Source organism: Zosterops lateralis (genome assembly GCF_965231275.1).
Source record: "Zosterops lateralis genome assembly, chromosome: 15".
Classification (NCBI taxonomy): domain Eukaryota; kingdom Metazoa; phylum Chordata; class Aves; order Passeriformes; family Zosteropidae; genus Zosterops; species Zosterops lateralis.
In genome coordinates, this window is record NC_139775.1 from 14,349,193 (window position 1) to 14,362,626 (window position 13,434).

General features: G+C 65.5%; 3 protein-coding genes across 3 annotated transcripts in view; 1 reads left to right on the top strand and 2 right to left on the bottom strand.

Annotated features, from left to right (window-relative positions):
* Positions 1-3,147, top strand: GLIS2 (GLIS family zinc finger 2; the record flags this gene model as incomplete). Its single annotated transcript, XM_083872461.1, has 5 exons — positions 1-450; positions 833-1,009; positions 1,469-1,602; positions 2,139-2,257; positions 2,363-3,147. The coding sequence occupies exons 1-5, from the start codon at positions 94-96 to the stop codon at positions 3,145-3,147; spliced, it is 1,572 nt and encodes a 523-aa protein (XP_083728587.1). The 5' UTR covers positions 1-93.
* A 513-nt stretch (positions 3,148-3,660) lies between these two features.
* PAM16 (presequence translocase associated motor 16) lies at positions 3,661-6,873 on the bottom strand. Its single transcript, XM_083872464.1, has 5 exons — positions 6,779-6,873; positions 6,141-6,225; positions 5,589-5,728; positions 5,148-5,213; positions 3,661-4,969 (listed from the first exon to the last, which is right to left on the bottom strand). Exons 1-5 carry the CDS (start codon positions 6,779-6,781, stop codon positions 4,883-4,885), a joined length of 381 nt encoding a protein of 126 aa, XP_083728590.1. The 5' UTR covers positions 6,782-6,873; the 3' UTR covers positions 3,661-4,882.
* Positions 6,874-7,436: 563 nt separating this feature from the next.
* Positions 7,437-13,434, bottom strand: part of LOC310915520 (coronin-7-like) — a 34,311-nt gene continuing 28,313 nt past the window's right edge. Inside the window, exons 10-28 of the mRNA XM_083872462.1 lie at positions 11,484-11,538; positions 11,296-11,353; positions 11,067-11,212; positions 10,557-10,652; positions 10,286-10,480; positions 10,065-10,197; positions 9,809-9,984; positions 9,626-9,734; positions 9,437-9,523; positions 9,202-9,344; positions 9,026-9,130; positions 8,816-8,901; positions 8,603-8,744; positions 8,422-8,511; positions 8,227-8,343; positions 8,009-8,144; positions 7,829-7,920; positions 7,663-7,749; positions 7,437-7,582 (exon numbers count right to left, since the gene is read on the bottom strand). Of these exons, the coding sequence (XP_083728588.1) occupies positions 7,577-7,582; positions 7,663-7,749; positions 7,829-7,920; positions 8,009-8,144; positions 8,227-8,343; positions 8,422-8,511; positions 8,603-8,744; positions 8,816-8,901; positions 9,026-9,130; positions 9,202-9,344; positions 9,437-9,523; positions 9,626-9,734; positions 9,809-9,984; positions 10,065-10,197; positions 10,286-10,480; positions 10,557-10,652; positions 11,067-11,212; positions 11,296-11,353; positions 11,484-11,538 (2,059 nt within the window). The 3' untranslated portion in view covers positions 7,437-7,576. The remainder of the gene's footprint in view (positions 7,583-7,662; positions 7,750-7,828; positions 7,921-8,008; positions 8,145-8,226; positions 8,344-8,421; positions 8,512-8,602; positions 8,745-8,815; positions 8,902-9,025; positions 9,131-9,201; positions 9,345-9,436; positions 9,524-9,625; positions 9,735-9,808; positions 9,985-10,064; positions 10,198-10,285; positions 10,481-10,556; positions 10,653-11,066; positions 11,213-11,295; positions 11,354-11,483; positions 11,539-13,434) is intronic.

A 13,434-nucleotide genomic window follows, 5' to 3' on the forward strand; every position in this document is an offset into this window, starting at 1 on the left:
CTCTGCCATGGGGCCGGCCGGGGGGGATGCTCCGGGCGCCCCCCAGCCCTGCAGTGACCCCCGGCTGTCCTCCGCAGAGCCCGCCCCGGCACCATGCATTCCCTGGAGGAGCCTCTGGACCTGAAGCTGAGCATCTCCAAGCTGCGAGCTGCCCGTGAGAAGCGGGGCCCCCCCGGCCCCCGGGCCCGAGCCCCCCAGCGCCCGGACACCCCGCCGGCCGGGGAGGGCAGAGGGGGCGGCCGGGGGGCGCGCCGGGCCGTGCCAGCCCCGCCATCCCCCGGCCTCCTGGGACACTCCAGGCTGGTGGAGCCGCGGGAGGGACGTTTCCCTGTGCCGGTGGTGGATCTCAGCCTCTCGCCCCGCTCCGGGGGGGAGTCTCCGGCTGGCAGCGCCTCTCTGTCCCCTGAGCGCCAGAGCAGTGGGGACCTGCCCGGCCCCCTCACCCCACACGTAAGTAAAGCCGTGAGCCCCCCGTGGTGTCCCCGGTGATGTCCCCGACCTGGGCAGGGTGCCCGGAGCTGTCACTGTACACACAGCCCGGGGGCAATGTCCTGCCTGGCCCCTGACCCCAGAGGTATCCCCGGGTTGGCTCCTGGGGTGTCTCTGGGGGTCTCTGTGGGGTTTTGGGGTCCTTGAGGGAGGGTTGCAGATCTAGGGGGCTTTTGGGGAGCATGGGGGGATCTCAGAGAAAGGATCTCTGGGAGGGTCCCTGGGACATTTTGGGATTCCTGGGGGGCTGGGAGGAATCTCTGGAAGAGATTAGGGTGGGGTCTTTGGGGGTCTCCATCCAGCTTGGCCCTGTCCCCCACCGCTCCTCCATCCGGTTTTCCAGGATTTCCAGTCCCTGCGTTACATCGATGGCCTCCCCAGCTCCTTCCAGTTCTTCCTGCCCCTGGGGGCTGGGGGGGCCCTGCACCTGCCCCCCGCCGCCTTCCTGCCCCCCAGCAAGGAGAAAAGGCTCCCCCCCGAGCTGCCCCTGCCCAAGCAGCTCGTCTGCCGCTGGTCCAAGGTCAGCAGGGAGGGCTGGGGGCTGTGGGGGGTATGGTGGGGGTGTGTGGGGGCTTTGAGGGGATCCAGGTGGTGATGAGGGGCTGGGAGACCACTGGGCATTGCAAGGATGGGGGGCACCCAAGGGAGTTTTGGGGCTGGGGAGGGGACACGGGGCTGGAAAGCCAAGGCAGAGCTCTTGGGGGCCGTGGGCAAGTTTTGGGGCTGCGAGGCCAAGCAGGGACAGTAGGGCTGGAAAGGTGGTGGGGGGGAGGTGGGTGATGTGCAGAGATGCTGGGGGGTGATAAGGGGCTGGGGGTCATGCAAAGGACCATTTCCATCTCCCCAAATGCTGGTGCTGCTGCACACGGGTGCAGGGAGCTGGGGTGGGATGGGGGGGCAGCTGCTGGCTATGATGGGGGCCTGGCCCCCCTGGTGCCCACCCTGCTGGGCTCCCTCACCCCCAGCCTCTTGCCCACAGTGCAACCAGTTCTTCGACCTCCTGCAAGACCTGGTGGACCATGTAAACGACTTCCACGTGAAACCCGAGAAGGACGCGGGGTACTGCTGCCACTGGGAGGGCTGTGCCCGCCATGGCAGGGGCTTCAACGCCAGGTGGGCATGGGGGGCTCCAGGGCTTCTCTGGGGGGCTGCTGTGGGGAGGCAGGGGCCCAGCACTGGGGATGTGCCATCTGCCCCTCCCTCTCATGCGGGGTGTGATGCCCTGGGGGGGCTGGATGACTCTGCTGGATGTCCCTGTTCTCCCACCCATAGCCAAGGCACAGGGACAAGGACTTGGCCTGGAAGTCAGGGCTGACCCCTTCCCTGACATTCCCACCCTGATGCTTCCACAGGCAGATGGTGACAGGACAAAGGCGAATGGTTTAAAACTAAAAGAGGAGAGATTTAGATGGGATATTGGGAAAGAATTGTTCCCTTAAGGGTGGGCAGGCCCTGGCACAGGGTGCCCAGAGCAGCTGTGGCTGCCCCTGGATCCCTGAGAGGTCCAAGGCCAGGTTAGGCAGGGCTTGGAGCAGCCTGGGATGGTGGGAGGTGTCCCTGTCCCTGCCCAGGGGGTTTGAGTGATACAAGCTTTAAGGTCTTCCCAACCCAGCCCACTCCATGACTCTGTGACTGCCCCATCCCGGCAGGTACAAGATGCTGATCCACATCCGCACACACACCAACGAGAAGCCGCATCGCTGCCCCACCTGCAACAAGAGCTTCTCCCGCCTGGAGAACCTGAAAATCCACAACCGCTCGCACACAGGTCAGCACAGCCTCCCTGCCCTCCCTGGGGGAGCGGGGGGCTCGGGGGGACACAGGGGACACGGCGGGGCCGGTGCCCCCCGGCAGACCCGCTGCTGTCCCGCAGGTGAGAAGCCCTACATCTGCCCCTACGAAGGCTGCAACAAGCGTTACTCCAACTCCAGCGACCGCTTCAAGCACACCCGCACCCACTACGTGGAGAAGCCCTACTCCTGCAAGATGCCGGGCTGCCACAAGCGCTACACCGACCCCAGCTCCCTCCGCAAGCACATCAAAGCCCACGGCCACTTTGTGTCCCCCGAGCACCCGGAGATGCTCAAGGTCCACCCGCCTCCCAAAACTCCCCTGGGCTCGGCGGAGGTGCCCTACGTTAACGGGGCTCAGCTCGTCATCCCCAACCCCGCCGCTCTCTTCGCTCCCCCGGGGCTGCCGGCGCTGCCCATCCCTTTGGCCCCGGCCCCGCTGGACCTCAGCGCCTTGGGCTGCGGGGCCGGGGGAGCCCTGCCCGCCCTGCCCGGGCCCGTCCTGCCCCTCAACGGCGGCGCCTTGAACTTGGCCAAGAGCCCGCTGCTGCCCTCGCCCTTCGCGGCGGGGCTGGGGCTGCCCGTCATGTCGCTGCTGGCCGGCGGGGCCAAGGCCGAGGGGGGGGACAAGGGGACAGAGGGGCGGCCCCCCAAGGCGGGCAAGGGGCTGGAGAGCCGCAAGGAGAGGGGGGAAAGGACGGAGGCGGCGCGGCCGCGGGTGCCCCCCGAGAGCCTGGCGCTGCTGCCCGGGGCCGTGCTCGACCTCTCGGCCGGTGTCACCTCCGGGGGAAGCCCCGAGGCGCTGCCCCCCGGCTGGGTGCTCATCCCGCCCGGCTCCCTGCTGCTCAAACCCGCCGCCGTCAACTGAGGGGCCCGACGATGCCCGGGGTCACCGCGGGCAGATCCCGCTCCCTGGGGACCGGACCGGGGGCATTAACCCCCCTCTCCTCCTCCTCCTCCTGCAGCCCCGCGGGGCCTCGCTCCTGCTTTTACCCGTCACGAAAGAAGAACGGACTCTTCTGAGAAAAGCAATAATCCCTCGGCGGCCGGAGCCGGCTGCGACCCCGTGCTGGGGGCAGGGGGGGCACAGGGGGGCACAGGGGGGTCCCTTGCCCTGTCCCCCCCTCCTGGCCCCGGGCAGCCGGACACGCCGCTATTTATTTCTCGACCAGCCCCCTGCTCCGACAGGGTCCTGCTTGGGCTCTCCTGCTTCTGCTGACTCGGCGTCTCCCTGCCCGAGGGGGGGGGGTGGGGGCTGCAGCCCCCAGGCTCCTGCGGGGGTGACACCCGGGGTGGGGGGGACCAGCTGCTCCAAGCCGTGCCCGGCCGTGCCATCCCAACCCCGTGGCCCAGCTGGCTGGGTGGGCACTCAGCCTCATCCTCCTCCCCTCCCGTCTCCCTCCCCACGGCCCTCCCGTGACAAGGCACACGGTCCCGTGTGCTGCTCGCCGGGGCACAGCCCCTCCTGTAGCTACGTTCATACCTAACCACGCACCGCCAGCGCAATGTGGGCACGGCCGGCACCGCCTGCCGGGCACCCGCTCCTTGGGATGTTCCCAGGACACAGTGCCCGGCCTCAGAGCGGCTCAGAGCTTCCCCAGGGGTCACACAGGTCCTGCTGGCTCCGAGCTATAGAGGGCTCACATTTCCGTGCTGAAGGAGCCCCGCAGGGAGCAGGTCTCCCTGCCCTCACCGTGGCCGCCCGGCGCTGCCCTCCAGCCCAGCATAGCTGCGGGTCCTCGACCAGGCCGCCCCGGCCGGTGAAAAGTCTCCTCGCTCCTCGTCGGTTTGTTGTTGCACATTCCAGGACATCAGTATTTTAACGGTCTCGAAGTGCCTTTTCTATCGTAGTTTCTGGGTTGTTTTTATTTTCCTCCTGTTGGGCTCCATCGCTGTTAGCGTAGCGTGTAAGGACTGCACAAGTACGAGATAAGCTAACGACTGTAACACTATATTCGTCCAGGGGAGAGGAAGTTTATTAAGAAAACAATAAAGTGAAGTTGAAGTAAGTTCCTGTTTCAGTTCGTGGTGGCAGTGGCAAGGAGCCCGTGTTGGGGACAGAGGGGTGCAGGAGGGGATGGGTGTGACCCTGGGGGCATGGCTGGCCCTGCCTGACCCCCAGCCATGTCCCCCGGCTCCTGCTCAGGCAGCCCTGGCACCAGTGAAACCCTTCCAGCATCTGCAGGGAGAGCTGCAGGTGGGGACAGCCACAGCCTGTCCCCTCAGAGCCCCTCACCCAAGCCAGCAGTCATCCACACTGGGAGAAGGTAATGGCACAGCACTGCCAGGGTATGGAGCCGTGCACTCAATCCAAGAGCATCCAACCTCCCCACCAAAAATAGCTCCTGCAGCCTCCCCCAGTGCCATTTGAGCCCTGGCAGCCTCAATGCCCTGGGGACACCCCTTCTTCCCCAACTGCCTCCTCATCCCCCGGGCAAACACAGCCCCTCAAAGGGGTCAATCCCTCCAGGGCAGCGCTGGGCAGGCAGGTCCCTGCTCCCTCCCTGGGTGTGAAGCAGCCAGGCCAGGTGCTGGAGGACACGGTGTTTATTGGTTAGCTATAAGTTAAGGGTGAGGGGACAAGGGGACAGGGGTGGCAGGAGTCACGTCTCAGCTTTGTGCCCCTTGTCCTTGTCACCCTTGGCCTGGATGCGCAGCTCCTCGTCCAGCCTCTCCTTGGCCCTCACCACCTGTGGGGTGACACAGGTGACGCACAGGGACGAGGTGACACACAGGGACGAGGTGACACACAGGGACGGGGTGCCCCCTCCCCTCCCTGCCCCACCCGTGGGTATATCCAGGCTCTGCCTGTCCCAAAACCCAGGCAGGGGAAGGTGCAGCCCCTGCTCTGCTCCTTCCGGTGCTCACCTTGGACTGCAGGTAGAAGGAGCCTCCCACTGATTTGTCGTTCACCTTGAACAAGTGGTCGTAGTTCTGTTGAGAGAAGCTCTGGGTTAGAGTCTCCCCCACCTTTGCCATTCCCACCATTCCCACTCCCAAACCCTGGCAGCCTCCCAGTCTCCAGAGCATTGCTGTAGAGTGACCCTGGGGACACAGATGGCTCTGCCTGACACCCCTTGGGAGTCCCCTGTTCCCAGGTGGGCACCCCCAGAGATCCCACATCCCTTCCCTGAGCAGCCCTGCTGGGCAGATGCAGAGGCCAAGCCTGGAGAGCTGCTCCAGCTGGGGCAGGGAATTCTCAAACTGGGATTAACTGGGGACCAGCTGCCACCCCCACGCACAGCAGCGCCCTTGGAGAGGCCAGGCCCTGCCAGCACCATCCCTCCCTGGCTCCAAGGAAGCCTCTACCTTCTGGATCTCCTCAGGGTTCAGGTTGGAGACGTTGAGGATCTGCTGAGCTTCCTGGAGGCTGATGCCGATGATCCTGGAGGCAGCAGCAGACTGGGGTCTCTCAGCACGTCCTCGTGCATCAGCTGCGGCCTGGCTCGCTGGGGACACCAGGGCCTGAGTCCCCCCTGCCACCCTCAGGCAGCACAGCCTGAGCACTTTGAGGTGCTCAGACACTGGTGTCCCCCTCTGTCCCCATCCAGCCACCCCTGGGGACATCTGGATGTTGTCCCAGTGCCAGGGAGATGGCAGGGACCAGGCAGGTTTGCTACAGGCAGGGCTGGGGCTGCCACATCCCAGGGATTACCCCACTCTGCCCTTTGGGGTGCCAGGATTTCTGGGAGCCTGGCAGTGCTGTCAGGGCCAGAACGGAGCCCTGTGACAACCTGGCAGTGTCCCCTGCAGGCACAGCCCGGGGATGGGCAGCACTGGGGTGCCCAGGGAAGGGTGGGGATGTGGAGCAGTGCCCAGCAGGGCAGCGTGGGGCCCACGGGGCACAATCCCAGCTCCTACCTGCAAACTCCTGGCGCAGCGCCCGCATGAAGGCCCGTCCCACCACCTGGGCCCCCACCAGAATGATCTGTGCCAGGTACTTGGCCTGCGGGGACACTCTGCTGTCACAGCCACCACGGCTCCCTCGCCCTGTCACCTCCCCACGGGCCCCGCACAACCCTGGCTCTGTCACCTCTCCCCATCCCCTGGGGGTCTGCTCTGACCCCCTCTGACTTGTGTCACGGCCGTACCTGGCCCTGTCCCTCCTTTCCCTGTCCCTGTCCCCCACCCAGGCCCTGTGACACCTTTCCCAGATCCCCTGGCCAGGCCCTCTCCCCCCTCCCCTGTCTCTGTCCCCTGTCCCCATGCCTTGTCCCCTCTCCGCTGGTCCTGTGACCCCCTCCCCTGTCCCTACTCCCCTTCCACTGCCCCTGTCCTCCCTCCTGTGTCCCTGTCACCCCTCCCCATGACTTCTTCCCCCTCCCCTGGCCCTGTGACCCCTTCCCCCGCCCCTGTCCCCTCTCCACTGGCCCTAACCCTCCCCTAACCAGATTCTTCGCACATTCCCGAGCTCACTGCCCCTCCCCGGGCCCTGTCCAGCCCCAGCTCTGCTCCCCCGTCCCGATGTCCCCCCGGGCCGTCCCCCTGTCCCCTCTCACCATGTCCCCTCCGCCGCTTCCGCCCCGGCGGTCACGTGGCCGGGGCTGAGGGTCACGGGGACACCGAGACGGCGGCGGGGCGGGCGGAGCGTCCCCTCTGCCGGCACAGCGCCCCCTGGCGGTGTCTCTGCGCGGGAGGCCCGGCCGGTGCCGGCGGGTGGGGCGCGACTTCCCCGGTCCCCGTGTCCCCACGGTCCCTGTGTTATCCCTGGGCCGGTCCCGGTGTCCTCCCAGCCTCTGTGTTCCCCCGGTCCCCGTGTTCTCCCCCCCGGTCCCTGTGTTCTCCTCTGCCGCGACCCCCGTGTCCCCCCCGTGTTCCCTCGGTCCCCGTGTTCTCCCCAATTTCCGTGTCCCCCGGTGTCGGTCCCTATGCCCACCCGGGGCTGGTCTTTGCATACCCCCCGCCCCAGTTCTCCTGTCCCCCTCGGTTACCGTGTCCCTCCCGTCGGTGCCTGAGTCATCCCAATCCCTGTATCCCCCCGGAGCCGCTCCCTGTGTCGCCCCCGGTCCATACGGCCCCTTGTTCCCTGTGTCCTCCCCGGTGTCCGGTGCCCGTGTCCCCCCCGGTGTCCGGTGCCCGTGTCCCCCCCATGTCCGGTGCCCGTGTCCCCCCCGGTGTCGCAGGATCACGGCAGGACACGGTGCTGGTGCAGCGGCTTTAATAGCGGGTCCTGCCCGCGGCGGGCCCTGCGCCTCCTCCACCTCTTCTTCTTCTTCTTCCTCCTCCTCCTCCTGTTCGCCCCGCCGGGCCCGGGGGGCGCGGGGGTCCCGGGGGCTCCTGGGGGTGCCGGGTCCAGCCTAGTCCTGCGGGAGGCCGGGGGGTGAGAGGAGCGGCAGGGCGGGTATCACCCACCCGGGAGCCGCGTGTCCCCTCCCGCACTCACCCACTCGTCCTCGTCCACGCCCTCGAAGGAGTCCTGGGGCAGCGGGTCGTCCCTGTTGCCCAGCCGGGCCACCATGGCACTGAGGAGCTGTGGGGACAGGCCGGGCAGAGCCGTGGGGCGTGGGGCATCACCCACCCCTGGCCCTGCCGCTCATCCCAGAACCCACCTCCTCCTTCTTCTGCTCATCAGTTTTCTCCTCCAGGTACACGGACGCAGGGACAAACTTCCGAGCCGGAGCATCTTTCGGGGCCTCACTCACTGTGACAGCAGGACGGCTTTACCCCATTGATAAAGCCCCCCAGGCATCCCTGAGGGCCGGGGGTCCTTGCCCAGCCCCTGCACCCACCTGGCACCATGTCAGCGGGGCGGAGGCTGGCGCGGCGCTGCTGCCCATCCTGCCCGTCCAGCCAGGCTGCAGCCCCCAGCGCCGGCTCCCACCACACACGGGTGGGTGGGTAGAGATCATCCTGGAAATACTCCTTCTGCGGGGGCAAGGGGCGCTCAGGGGGGTGCTCAGCCTCCTGTCCCCTTCCCAAAACACAGCCAGCCCCCTCTGTCACCTACCTTGACTCGTGGCACGTGGAAAGCCACAGGCTCCAGGGTGCTCTGCCCCAGGCGCAGTGCCCGGGCAAACTCCACCTCCCGCACCTCACACGCTGTTTTGGGCAGGAAGACGAAGCCCTGGTGGGGTGGGGGTGTGAGTGGGGTCTGGCAGCACGGGTAGGGGGGTCAGGGACAGGCAGCATATCCCCCCTTTACCTTGTGGGGTTCATTGGAGGTGAAGCTGTTGCACTCGAGGAAATAGGGGGGCTCGGGCGTCACTTCGTAGAGGAAGACTCTGGTGTCACCCTGGGGATGGAGAGAGATGGAGGATGTCAGGGGACATAGAGGGTCCCTGTAGGCAGAGAACCCCACAGGTTTTTAGAGGGCAAGCCCTCACCTTGCCAGTGAGGAAGACAACACTGGTATCCTCATCATAAAAGGGCAGGAGGGTGGAAGGGGCCACGTCCAGACCAAGGACAGACAAGGGTCCTTCAGGCAGAGCCTGTGCCCGGTACAGGAGGATCCTCCTCTCGCTGCGGCTGTGGGGAGGTGACAGTGAGAGCAAGCAGTGTGCTCAGGACCCCTGCACTGTATGTGTCCCCCTCTTTACCTGTCAAAGCCGGACACCAGGATGTAGTCGCCACCACAAACCCAAACCAGGCGCGCTCCACGTCCCCCCTCGGGGCCTGGGCCCTCCTGCATGGGATGAAGGTCACTCTGCCTGCTCAAAGAGAGCTGGGAGTGCAGCTGTGTGCCCACAGGGAGGGTTTCCTGCCCACACCCCCAGCTCTCCAGCCCGTCCACAGTGCTGGGATTGTACCTGTTGAGGCTGAGAGCTGCGCCGTGGCTCGTAGAGCCGTATCCGTCCGTCTTTGCTCACCGTTGCCAGCTTCTTCCCATCTGGGCTCCAAGCCATGCTGAAAATCTGGAGAGACAGATGTTGTGCAAATGCCCCAAAGTTGCCTCTCAGGTGTCCCTGGATCTGTCATCCCTTACCTGATCCGTATGTCCCTGCAGGCACAAGACTTCCTGTCCAGAACTCAGCTCCCAGATCCGCACGGTCATGTCGTAGGAGGAGGAAACCAGGAGGTCGGATGCCATGGGGTGGAAGCGGATGGAGTAAATCTTTTCCGTGTGACCTGGTGAGGTTCAGTAGTGTGTGGTTGTCCCCAGCTGTGGGTTTCACTCAGCCAGTTTGTCCCCAGTGTGGGGCGCTCAATAGTCCCCTCACCTTGGAGAACAGCTTCAGGCTCCTGCAGGGTCTCCTGCAGCCCTCCCTCAGGGATCCGCCACAGCCGGATCTTGGCGTCCTCACCCGCTGTGCAGCAGAAGGGATGGGCAGTGGTGAGTGGGGTGACCTGGCATGCCTGGAGCTGGGGGACTCTCCAGGCACACCCCTGCAGGGCTGGCACACACGTACCCACAGCGAGGCGCCGCGGGTCGAAGGGGTCCCAGGTGAGGTCGGCCACGGCTGTGCCGTTCTGGATGGTGGGCACGGCCACGTCGGGGAGCCGGCCGGGCTTGGAGAGCTGTGGGAGAGAGCTGTGGGTCAGCAGCAGGGCACACACAGCGCTGTGCCAGCCTCCACACCTCAGCGGGGTACCTCGAGGACGGCAATCTGGCCTCCAGCAGAGAGCAGGGGCAGGGCCACGCGCTGGTGGTTGGCGCAGAAGCCGTCGCACTCGCCCGGCGTGGTGAGGCTGAGCCCCCGCAGGTTGGTGACGTGGTGGTCCCGGTGCAGCACCCGGCCCTGCGCGTGCCGGAAGCGGGAGCTGGGCCCTGGAGCAGGTGAGAGGTGGGTTAAGCACCCTGAATCCTCCCCAGTGGGGCACCCTGAGCCCACCCTGCTGCCTGCTCACCCAAAATGCTCTGCAGGGATTTCTGGCTGGGGCTGCTGGCAAAGCCGCTGGAAGGGCCGGTGCTGGCTGAGAGCGAGGTGGCCGCGCTGCTTGGTGAGGCCAGTGAGGATGGGGAGGAGTAGCCACTGGCTTCCTATGGGAGAGAGAGGCAGTGGGATGAGGGCAGCAGGGACCCCACCCCTTCAGCATTCAGTGCACTTTTCCAGCGCCCCATTGCTCACACTCTGGTCGGCGTCGGTGTGGCCAGTGTCTCCATCGGTGTGGCCAGTGTCACCATCAGTGTGGCCAGTGTCACCATCAGTGTGACCAGTGTCACCATCGCTGTGGCCAGTGCTGGTGGGGCCAGTCCCAGCAATGATGGGGGATGTGAAGGTCTCTGTGGATCTCCGTGCAGGGTGCAGGCTCACCCTCCCCACCTGCATTGAGAACAACAGTGGGCATGGGGCAGTGGCAATGACACCAGCAAGGACAAGCCCCCCAGATGACACTGACCTGCTGGCTGTCCCCTGCCCACCAGCCTTGGGCATCAGTGGCTGGCAGTGTCCCTGTGCAGTCAGGGAACAGGTCCTCGTGGAACTCCTGGACAGACTGTGGGAGAGGGGATGGGGTGAGATGAGTGTTCCCCAAATCCCATAACCTCTGTCCTGCTGCAGCTGGAGCACCCCTGGAGTGCCCAGACACTTCCAGCACCCAGACCCTACCCAGCACTTAAACTTCAGCTGCTTGAAGCGCCCAGCACCCACTGCACAACAGCACCCAGCAGGTGGCACCCAGCTGTCAGCATCCACTCTCCAGCACCCCAACCCTGCACGCAGCGCCTGGCTCTCCAAGACTCTGCAACCCACCATCAGCACCCAGGTTTGACCTCCATTCCTCTCCCCAGGCTGAGGACTGGGGTCTCACTGCAGCCAGGTCCTTTTTGTCATGCAATGCAGGTGAGATGTCACCCATGAGATGACACCAGGCACCTATGAGACAGTGCCAACCCCAGGGCCCCCATACCTTGCGTGGCACCAGGTAGCTGACGGGGACCAGGGCGGTGTCAGTGAGCTGCAGGACACGGAGCACCTCGCAGGCCATGACATCCAGGGCCAGGCGTGGCACAGCTGCCAGGCCCCGTGTGCTGCCCTCCGTCCGGCACTGGGTCACTGCGGGACAGGCAGGGTGGCCGTGGGGTGGGGGGCCAGGCAGCCCCCCCGGGGGAGATATGAGTGGGATGGGACCTGCTTACCCTGGGTGAGAGCTGGCTGCGTGGGGGCCACCTCGAAGCAGTACAGGAGGTTTTCTCCCTGGAAGAGAGGTGGTGGGGACTGGAAATGAGCAGGGCTGTAGGAAGGACCTCACTGCACCCACATGCACTCCCCTGCATCCTCCTGTCCCCCCAATGCCTCTTTATACTCCCCAACCACAGCACCTCACCTTCCCTGCCAGCACCAGCAGCCCCGTGTCGGCGTCATACAGCGGGATGGTCACCCTGTAAAGAAGAGGAGAGCTGAGCTGGGGGCCCCCATGGGCACAGCACCTCAATGGATGTGGGGCTGGATCTTGTTTCCCCTCCCAGTGCACACCCCAAACCCCATCCTGGGGAAGCATGAGGCAGGATAAGGCCACGCTATGCTGGGGGCTGCAGGGTGCTGGGCTGGTCCCCAAGTGACAACCCTCACTGTCCCAGCTTGGGCTGACATTCTGGCAGCAGGATGTCACTGCCACCTGCATCCAGCCCCGGCTGCACAGTGCCTGCTCTGAAGCCGTGCCCAGCCGTGGGGCATCCCTCTGCCTGCCCTGCTCCCTGTGCCTGGCCGTGGCACCCACGGGGAGGCCTCTGGCACCCTCGGGGTTGCCCCGGGGCTGGCTGGGCCGGCTTGGCCAGTTTGGGGCGGGCGCGTGGCACACCCGGCTCTCACCACCCACCTCTCCCGGTACCTGGGGAGCCGGCCAGCCCCGGGAGTGCCCTGGGGCCAGCCCCGGGAGTGCCCCGCAGCCCGGCTGTGCCAGCTGGAGCGTGTCCCTGCTCCCTGTCCTGCTCCCTGTCCCAGGCTGCAGCCAGGGTGCTCCATGGCCAGAGGGACCATGGCTGGGGGGATGCTCGGTGGCAGGAGGGGACCACAGGGAATGTCCCTCAGCCGCCCGAGGGGACAGTGGTGACAGGAGCACAGAGCCACCTCTGTGCCTCCCCTCGGCAGGGGCGGAGGAGGGAGCGCCGCAAGCAGAGACCAAAGGGACAATTTGTTACATTCAGTTGACATTTCTGTGGCTGTGCCAAGGGGAGGGAGCCGCTCAATGCCATGCCATGCCATGAAGGATAGCTGTGAGTGGAATGTCAGGGGCTGTTGGCACGACCTAGGCAAACACTGCCAGGATGCCCGTGGCAGGCACTGGGGTCACCACAGTCACCAGCACTGCCACCACCACAGTGGGGCAGGCCTGGGACAAGGGCACCCTGAGGACCTGCCTGTCCCAGCCCAGCCCATGCCATCCTCACCATCCCGCACAGGGAGCATTGCTCTGCTGTCACAGGGGCATGGGACAGCCCTGCAATGGCCACCCACTGTCCCTCTGCCCCTGGCACACAGTGGCAGGAGCTCTGTGGACACCAGGGGCAAGGGGGGAATGGGATTCCAGGGCACTGGGGCTCATCGGTACCAGAATCCCTGGTTACCCTGGACACACTGGATATGGGGGTCCCTGGGGGTGCCAAGGACACCCAACCCAGCCTTTGTTGTTACCAGAGTTGCCAGGGGTCCCATGGGTGCTGGGGATATGAGGGAGATACCTATAGCTGGATCTACCCCTACACTTGTGTGTATTCACAAGCACCCCGGCCCCAGGGATGCTGAAGGTCCTGGGGGGCCCTGGAGGGTTTTGAAGGTCTGGGAGTTTCCAAAGGTCCTGTAGGTCCTGGGGATCCTTGTGACTTTGGAGGTCCAGAGCTCCTGGAGGTCTCATGGGGTTCCTGGGGATCCTGGAGATCCCTGTGACTCTGGGGAGCCCTGGGGTCCCATGGAGTTCCCAGGGGGCCCCAGAGGTCCCTGTGACTCTAGAGGCTCCTGAAATCTCAAGGTCCCTGTGACTCTGGGAGGTCCTGGGGTCACGGGGTCTGGAGGTCCCTGTGGAGGCCTCTGGGGTCTTTGTGACTCCGAGGTCCCACAGGTCCTGGAGGTGCTGGGGGCTGTTGTGACTCAGAGGTCCTGGGTGCCCCAACGGCCCCTCTGACTCTGAGGTCCCAGATGTCCTGGGTATCCCAGGGGTCCCTGTGAATCAGAGATCCTGGATATCCCAAGGGTCCCTGTGACTTTAAGGTCCCAGAGTTCCTGGGGGTCCAGGGAGTCCCTATGATTCAGAGGTCTTGAATGTCTGGGTGCTCCAGGGT